Here is a 9,770-nt window from a genome sequence, read left to right as displayed (position 1 = left end):
GTGTGTGTGTGTGTGTGAGGCTAATCAATTCCAACACTAAGACAACTTTAGAGGATTTAATGTGCAGGAGGAAGATATGATCAGTGACTTTACCTGGTAGGCTACTGTATGTTTTTTTATTTATTTATTTTTTCCTAAGCAGCCGTTTTGCAGGCACGTATATCTGTGTATCCTACCAATACGTATTTCATTAGAAGTTAAATAACAAAATCTGTGTCGCATCTTTCTGTGCAAATGTCTCATATTTCAATGTGGACACCTGCATCTTATAGTCAGTGTGGCCTTTATGTGTACAATTTGTATTTATTGTCAAAGTTAGTGGATGCTGCTTATATTCAGATATGCTCAGTAGTTCAGAAATTACGGTTGAATTCTCTCTCTCTCTCTCTTAATTTACATTTTATTTGCTTTTAAATTTTGTTTAGACTCCCATAAATTACAATAATTTCCATGACTGAAACTGAGGAATGATTGTGTGTGAAGGAGAGAGAACTCCAAGTTTGCTTTGCTAGATCAATGCATAACACAGTGTCCATCCAAGACCAAACTGGTGATGTTAATGTTTCCAGCTTGAATTTCAATTCATTAAATGAATATTTGCATGGAAATTCATCAAATTTGGTGAAGGAAGTCAGGAGAAATGATATTTCAGACAAGTAGCAGACATTTTTTCCTGCAGAGGGCACAAACATTGGGAGGTTTTCTGGCTATACAATATGATGATGCATGCATGTTGATACTAGCTAGTTACGTCCATCTGCTTCCAGTAGACTTGTTCCAGTGGTAATCAGACTAACTAAAGGAACCAAAAATATTTATCTGACCAACACCAAAACAGCCTTTATTTCACTGATGAGTCTTTGCACGCACATGGCAAAGAAGGAAGGAAAAAAACTCTACGACAGTTCGGTCACCTTGAAGTATTCTTGCAGCCACCTTGGGGGCCTCCAACCCCCAGATTGTGAATCATTGATATAGAAAATCCATTACCATTTTACACCTCTGACCTTCACATCCTGTGTTTCCTCTCTTGCATGGCAGCGGTACAGTGTGCAAATCCAGGTACCCCAGCACATGGCCACATTTCCCGTGTGGACGGCACGACTTTCTCCCACTCCATTGTGTATTCCTGTATGGAAGGATTTTTCTTGACAGGATCACCCACTCGCCAATGCCTGGCAAATGGCACCTGGTCTGGCTCAGCTCCAAACTGTACAAGTAAGTATTGCACAGATGCAGGAGTGTTCGGCTGTCTCCTGGTCATTTTGACTTTGCGTAAGAGTCAAGGCCATGCTTAGTATTTACATTGTGAAATGCACAGTTAAATATTCTTTCTGAAATCACTGTGAAAACGTTCAGCGACTGGTATTATTGTATATATGTATCGTATGGGTTATGCTTTGCCATAGTCATTAGATGTATATAGATCAATGGAGAATTAATACTGACAAAGGAAAAAGTTGTAGAAAATCTGGGTTTTGATGGTTTGAATGCATACCAGGTAAAAATTAGTCATATTCAACTTATCTAATTTTGCAAAACTGGGATATTTAGTTCTTTTTGCATCTACCACCAAATATTTGCAATTTTTGGTGAGAAGAGAAGATCTTTAGGTCTGATTTTATTTATTTATTTTTTTAAACTTCCCCACCTCCAACATTCAATCAGTATCAAGCTTTTGGTCATGGTTAAAGCTGCGCTAGGCTAAAGATTGGCTATGCCTACTGTTGTTTGGACTTCTCTTGCTCACATTTAACTTTTAACAAAACTAACAGAAACTGAGTCAATCTATTCCTCACTGTTTTAAATTAACTTCAAATGGAAGCTGAAGAAGTTCATGACGGAGAGAAAAGGATAATGGGCATACATTAAAACAAGATATAATTGTCTAGAAATAAGTTTTAGTCTTGCACTGCTTTAGCCATGTTCAGGATTGTTTTCTTTTCAGTTCTGATGCAGGCATTAAGTACATCCTTGCCAGCTGCTGATGAAGCATTGATAATAGTGTGTTTTAGTTTTGAGTTCAAGAAACTGTGTATCGATACAAGTAAATGGAAATAAAATCACCTAGGCATTTTGACTGGAGCCTTAGTTTGAAATTCTATTCATTTTGTATATTATCTGGAACAGGCACAGTTTCCTTTATTTGTGTGAAGCAGAATAATCAAAGCCAATGTGAGAATAAATGGTTCGTTTCAGATGATTTTCTTCTTTGTTTGCTCTAAATTGAGGCAATCGGAGGTTTGAACTGAGAAGCTAAAATAGACAATACTGTTGGAAAAACCTAAGTCTTGGGACTAAAATATCAAAGCTGGCATTTTTTGTGGTCTTGACCTGAGCAAATAAGTCTCTGAGTAAGTAAAAACTATGCCTGTCTATATTTAATTTGTTCCAGGATGGCTCTTGGAGAAAATTACATTGTTCCTCTCTCTGAAAATAACCATATTCGTTTCCCCCTTTTCCTTTAGCCTATTATTGTATCACAAGAAAGATAAATTGTATGGGCATAATTTTCAATTTTGGAGTAAAATGGCTCTCTGGAGAGATATGCACAGGGAAGAAGGCAACGGAGAGTAAGATTGAAAAGTGGATTGAATAATAATGGTCAAACATGCAGGAATCCAGGGGAGCTTTTCTTTTTTCTTCACTTGAAAGCTTGCTCATCACCAAACCGATTCCCCTTTTAACTATCGGCTCACATTAAAGTTTACTGGTCAGTTCAGGGACATCAACACTTAAGATGCTGGGATTGGCTCAGTGTGCCTTCATTAGGGAGGCAGTCATTTTCATGGTTCACGGAAAATCGATCATGTAACTTAGCAGATCAAAGTCACACAAGATTTTCAAGGGGAAAAAGAAAAGTTTTTTTTTGTTTTTTTTTACACTTAACTCTTGCTTGTGTATACACACTTGTGTATACACACTTTTATAAAGCATGTTTGGGAAATAACATTTTATCAAAATATTAAAGTCATAAAAGGATAAAAATGTCATATGAAATGTGAAAAACATAGAGCCTCTTCCTTAAGTTTTTTTATGATGTTCTGTGGCTTTGTTGATTTATGTCCACAATCTTTCATATTATTTAGTACTTAGCAGAACAGACAGATGTGAAAACCTCAGATAATATCTGGATTAATGGATTTAGATGTCACCGGGTTCTAAACTAATTTCCACAATGATCTCATCCTGTAGACTACTGTTGATGCATCCTAGATAGCTAAAAATAACACGTATAAAACAACAAAACAAGACAAATCACATTCTCTGATGGAGCTTAAAGTGCTTGGGGTTAGGGTTAGTGCTAAAGTCATTGTGATTTAGCATCAGTAGAATCACTAAAACACATCAACACATGGCTAAAGATGCAGAAAATGAAGAAATCTCACCAGCAAGCCATATTTCAGTGCAGATAGTTTGAAACCTATTTGTGAAAATTGTCTCATTTGCTAACCTTTTTACCTGTTTTACAATTTTTGTTGAAAGAGTTTGTATTTATACTGTGTCTTTTGTTGGCAGAACATTTGTGTGATATGTGTAAAATGTTCCCGGGGTGAAGTTAAATTGCATAAAGCCTATTTACATTGTGCTGTTTATACTGTATACCTTTTGCAAAAGCTAAGCTAAAATGGAGGTGAATGGTCTGAAATGAGATAAACTCAAGTGGTGATCTACTTCTAAAAGCTCTAAGTGTACCTTGGACTGCTGATATAGTAGATTAGCAAAGTATAAATCTTTTTAAGAGTAAATGTTTGTGAGTGTTGATCATCTGGGCATAAGTAGACACAACACTTCCTACAAAGGCTCATGTTTTTAGTGGTTGTAATTTTTTACATTTGCAAAACAGTTGTGGGTTTCAAGGGCTTTCTTCACAAAGCCCTTGAAAAGAAAAAAATCACCTCCAATTGTGATGATGAGCAGGATAATGCAGGATTTTTTAAACAGATAAATAGGATCAGAAATGCAGCTCTTACTTCAGCACTTCATACTTGGAAAAAATAATCAAGGATTTAATTAAAAACCGATGTGTGATTTCATTGCTGCTGGCAGGCCTGTAGGCCCAATCCAAGCAAACACAGGAAGGCTGAAATCTAGAAACAGCACTTATGACTCCATTTCTATATAAAAATTTAAGTTGTGTAATAACATTAAGGATGGATTACTTTAGGCATTTTGATGGATTCTCATTTTGTTGAGAAATAATACATATAATTTTACACAATTGTTGTAAGGCATCAGTTTTTATCTCAATGGCAGTGAAGTTATTCCTGGTTTTCAAGGTCTGTATTCAAACAGTGCTGCACAGCTGCAAGTAAATCTACCAATACTAAACTCTCCAGCCTTCATTTTGTCCTGAAAGGCTGCTTTTATAGATGACAAAAGCTTTATGGACATTTATAAAACCTTCAATAGCCTTGATTTTTCAGGGTACCTCACCCTAGCTTTGAAACAAAAGTTTTTTTGTTTTTTTTTTCATGCTCAGAAGTGTTACTGTGACTGAGATCTTTGTGGGCAGGGGATATCGAACACACTGGTAAACGACTTGCTGTCATAGATATAATGACTGTAATTTGCAAATGAGAGACTTGGTCATCTGTTAACATAGCTTGTACTGTTTTCATATTCTTCTATAAATTTCATGAAGCTCAGGCTGGAAGTTCAAGAGCAATCCCTCCCTTTGATACTGAAAACACGGGTTGTGTAAAGCAACATATTTGCTTTAACAGAAAAAAACAAGCCACTGTTACTTCATAAATGAACAGATACTGTCCTGCGTGGGTGTAAAAATATGCTCATGTATGACTTCTGCGAGAGACGCAAAAAAGTAGTTTACTACCCACACTGCCTGTGCTGTCGAAGGAAAAATCAGATACGGCTGACAGGTTAGTTTCTGTGTGCACTGCAGGCATATTATAAATGACTGCGTATCAAGCATCAAATAATTGCCAATTGCAGAGCCATTTATTCTTCTGACACACAATACAGGATGCTGGGTTCAGGAACCTTTTATGGAGGATGCGGTGTTGGATTGATCCAAAGAAACAAAAGGCGCCCAGCACATAGATTTATAGAACTTGTGTCACGCAAACACATACTGTAGATCTAAAATCAGTGTTCCTGATTTTCTATAACTAATTAGCATATAATTTCCTGCTTCATAGTGTAAAAAAATACATGTATGTAAAATAAGATTTCTCATTCAGGAATTTTATCTGCCAAGATTTACTGTATTTTTTTTTTTTTTTTGCTCGTATACAGAAAGCAAGTCATTTCCAATCATGATCAGCATAAGTGTCAAACTCCTTGTGAGCAATTGAAAATAAACAAACTGATTTAGGGGACCAGAGTTTGGCAGAGACAGCCATATGCAGAAAACCCTCCTGCCCCAGAATGTTTAAGAGGCATCCACAAATCAGAGCCTGTGTGTGATTTAACAAGTAGCACACAAAAAAAGTGAAGTCAAAGACTGACAACTATAATTTAATCAGCGATGGCGCTGGGGTAAGACCTGACAACGTAGCCGTCCAACTCTTAGCCATCTGCTTGTTTTGAGAAAGCTGAGCCAAGAGAAGGAGCCAAGAGCAAACATGTGAAAAAATAATCAACACTACTATTTTTATTTCAGCTGGGCCCTCAATTTTAATTTGACAAATTAGATCTACCATAGGACATTTCCAATTAGGACGTATGGGGAAAAATACTGTGTAACTGCTGCCTCTGTTATTAAAAACACAGACATCTCTCACTTAGGTCAAACAGCGCAGTTGAAACTGAGCGTTTTCAGTCCTTTAGTAGAATTTATGATGGCTCTTGCTGAACTACAAACTGTGGTTATGTATTGTCATTACATATCAGAATATTAGATGACTTCTTAAACCGTGGCACAAGTATCTATAGTGGCACTTGGGCCAATCAAAAAAGATTTTGGTGTTCATTACTTTTGGGATAATTCAGAAAATTTGAATTGTGATGTAGCCCTGTCAAACATCAATAGCCAGAATAATGTGTTTGAGAATACTCTTCATTGCTTCATTACAGCCTTCTAAAAATAAGGAGTAGGAGTAGAGAAAGTTTCAAGTACTCCCTTTATTAACTGAAGTTGACAGCAGTAAACCAAGAACAAGTCCTAATGCGGTGTTCAATTTATCTAGTCTGAAGTGGGATCTTGGAACGTCATCAAACCCAGCTTAACGGCGTACCGGCTCCAAATTAGGAAATCTGGGGGTTTTGTTATTTATGCGTTCAGTTATTAGGCTAGCCACTCAAACTAATAACAGTGTATTTTATTACTTCTTTAGTCAAAGTGAGTCACAAGTGGCACTACTTTAGCTTTCCCACCATGGCTGTCTGTTTTTTTAACACATCCTAAAATGTGAAAAGGGAAAAGTCTACTAGCCTTCTTTCCATCAACTTGCCAGCAACAGGTTGGGAAGGAGCGTCAATATTGAGAGAAAATTCTGGATTACCCCGGCTCTTTCTCTCAATAAAGGCATTGAGCCAGGGGTCTGCAACTCTAGTGCTCAAGTGCAGTAGGGATGCGACTTTTGGATGCATCCTTACTCCAACAAATTTTAAAAATTGTCATTCAGTGCTTTGTCTGCTCTTTTGTTTTGTAGTTGTTTTTTAAGAACGCACCAATCTATTTGTTTGGCACTTCATAGTGCTCCTGCTGTTTCTCCGATTGATTTATGTGCTTTTCATCCAACACACTCTGTTGCACCGAGAGCTCCTTTGATTACATGTTTAAGGTTCTGAGCAATAACTCCCAAACCCCAAGTGCCGCACTGTGGCTGTTTGGATTTGGTTGTCCAGTTGCATTTCTGAGCACTGACCGTGAGGATTCCAGATATTAAAGAGCCGTAATTCTTAAATCCCCTCCTTTTATGTCTTTGCATCTTTGTACTTTTTAATTTTAAGTTTCCCAATTAAGGGAAACTTTTCAAAATTCCATTGAGCGTCCAGCACTAATCCTTTGTTCACAGCATGTGGAATAAAATAATTAAAACATTTTAAATTATTAAAGATTAGCATTCAAGTTTTTCTGGTGAGTATTATTAATGCTATACTTTAACTGTAGCTATCATTTTTTATCCTGTGTTTATCCATTGCTTTTTTTTCTACTTTACTATTACAATGGTTTGATTTGTCAAATAGAACTAATTGATGGAGGTTAATTTGAATGCCCTATCTAATGCCGAAATTATAACTAAAACGCAGTTTTACCACATTAGTTTGCTAACTCTTTTATGTCCTACTTAAATACGCTGCATTAATAGAAGGTAAATAACTTCTTGTCATAAAAAAATACAGAGTTGCAGAGCAACATCTCCCATAGGCCAACAAACTGCTAATTTTTTTTTTCCAGCAGCTGAATAATGACCTGTCAAAAGCACATAAAAGGCGACACCCAGCGCAGCACCGCATACAGTATGTTGAAACAGCGATGAATCTGTTAGTGGCTCACAGCTGCTCTAAATCACTTTTAACCGCAGAAGTGACAGACTGCAGGGGAGCAATTAGCACTTCCTAATCATCGCAGCATAATTACCACCTATTCATTGATAAACATCGCCGAACAAAATTCTACCGTTCAGCCATTCTTTACTCTTACAATATATACTGTTGCTAACGAATAAGTATAGGTGCTGTTCATAATTTGATTTATGTAAACCATTTCTGTTATTTACAGTTACACAGCTCAATCAGTCAGATAAATGTTTAAACTATCATCACAAACTCCGTCTATTTGCACCCGATAACGAAAAATGGAAAAACAAGAGAAAGATTTTCCACTTTCTTCTGCATTTCTACAATGCCTTTAAAGTTATTTAAATTGATTTCATTGTTTCATATTTTTATTATTGCTGCCAGTCCAAATAAACTTTGTTGTGCAGGCGTTGCTAGCCGACATGTGCACATGCAGGTGTATTAGCTCAAAGTTTCACATGCACGAATTACACCCGTCACTCGCCTGGATGAGGACAAGACACTGTCGCATCATCACACAAGTTCGTTTTGATATATATATAGAAATGTATGTAAGAGGCTTTGGAACCTCCTAAATGTTTTCCATGGCTCTGCATCTAGCATCATCAAATTTCCTATTAGTCTTTTCAGTGTGTCATAGGCAGAAGAACTTATGTGAAAACAAATGAAAACTGTATTTCATTATTTTTTCACTCAATACATTTTATTCACTCTACAGTTTTCAGAATAGGTTCTAATGCAACCTGTTTGTTTCTGTCGACCATTGACAGTGATTACCTGCAGCGACCCTGGCATCCCAGCAAATGGGCTACGATTTGGTGACGACGTCACGGTGGGTCAGAATGTGACGTTCTCATGTCAGCCAGGATTTGTGATCATGGGAGGGGAAAGTGCCATCTCTAGGACTTGCACCAACAACGGGACCTGGAGCGGAACAATGCCATCGTGCCAAGGTAAGCCCATTTTGTTCTGCAGTCGACTCATACTTGTTTTGCAATGCAGTCAATCTTGATAACCATCAGGCTTTGTTACAACAACCTTGGCACACTAGCACAGCGTCACATTAAATTACTACTTGATGTTTGATAAGATTAGCAACAAAGGTGACACAGGACTTCCTGTGTGTTCAGGTAGAGGTGGAGTGTTTATTTCATGCACTGGCCCTTGACACATTACATCAGATGTCTACAAGTTCACAAAAGTCAACAGTTTGCAAACAATGAGTGCCGTTATTACTAGAAACCTAAGTGATGTAACTTTTTCAGTTCGAGGAGTTTTACTGAGCAGGAGAAAATTAAAAATATCTGGTCTTTATCGGGGTCAAACGTTTGTTTAAATGTAACTCGAAGTGTAAAACTAAAACAGACTAGATTCCTCTATTAATAATTTAAAACAAAATCACAAAAAGGTCAAAATAAAATTGCTGCATTTGAAGAACTACCAGCACTAACTTCAAGCAGCCATCTTCTTTTTAACTTCGGTTTTGTTGTGAAAGAATCCTTGAGAAAATTGTTTCTGTTCATTGAAGTCTGTGCTGAAATGTTATTTCTAGTTTATTCTACATTTGTTTCCGTTATGTCAAAACATCTCTGCTTTGGTTTCATCTGTCTAAAGGGAATTGTTCCAGTCATTTGTCATGATGCAAACCTAAGTTTTGTACCTGCATTATTTTTAGAGGGATCTACTTTACAAAGAAATTATAAATACATTTTTTCCCCTCATTGTCCTGTCATGAACTCTTCCATTGAACATGGTAAGGCCTGGAGAGTCAACTTTTCAGAGAATTGCACAATATGATGTTGGAGTGAATTTGCCAGTTAATTTCAAGCCTGGAGAGATTTGCAGCTGTCTGCAATGTGTTTGTCTTGTAATTAATCTTTTGCACTGTATAATGGTGGACTTAAATTGTTTCGCAATTACCTTATAACCCTTTCAAAATTAATGAGCAGCAACAATTGCTTTTCTACAGTTGTTTCTGATGTCTGTCATCCTTGGTACTGCGCCTGCACACATCTGTTGCAAACTGGTAGAACGTTGCTCAAATTTTGAGCATTTTTGAGGTTGCCACCAATACCAGAGGTCCTAAATGACGCACGTTAGGTTGGTGAAGGCGACATTGTATGCTGTAATTAAATATAGAAAAACTTAGAGCTTTTGTTATTCTAGAAGAAATTGTGAAGGTGTTTTATAATCTCAGAGTTTTAGACTTGTTCGTCTCGCACCTCAAACTAAAGTGTTAAAGCACAATTTAGAGTATTTGAGGAAACATAGCAACTCAGATT

At 36.9% G+C, this 9,770-nt stretch overlaps 1 protein-coding gene across 1 annotated transcript in view; it reads left to right on the top strand.

Moving 5' to 3' along the window:
- LOC103150239 (CUB and sushi domain-containing protein 3-like) overlaps positions 1 to 9,770 on the top strand; it is a 291,625-nt gene that overhangs the window by 247,225 nt on the left and 34,630 nt on the right. Inside the window, exons 58-59 of the mRNA XM_016670613.1 lie at positions 1,042 to 1,218; positions 8,259 to 8,441. Of these exons, the coding sequence (XP_016526099.1) occupies positions 1,042 to 1,218; positions 8,259 to 8,441 (360 nt within the window). The remainder of the gene's footprint in view (positions 1 to 1,041; positions 1,219 to 8,258; positions 8,442 to 9,770) is intronic.

This window comes from Poecilia formosa, unplaced genomic scaffold (genome assembly GCF_000485575.1).
Source record: "Poecilia formosa unplaced genomic scaffold, Poecilia_formosa-5.1.2 Scaffold0, whole genome shotgun sequence".
NCBI lineage: Eukaryota > Metazoa > Chordata > Actinopteri > Cyprinodontiformes > Poeciliidae > Poecilia > Poecilia formosa.
Note: the sequence above shows the minus strand (reverse complement) of the source record. Positions and strands in the feature narration are given on the sequence as shown.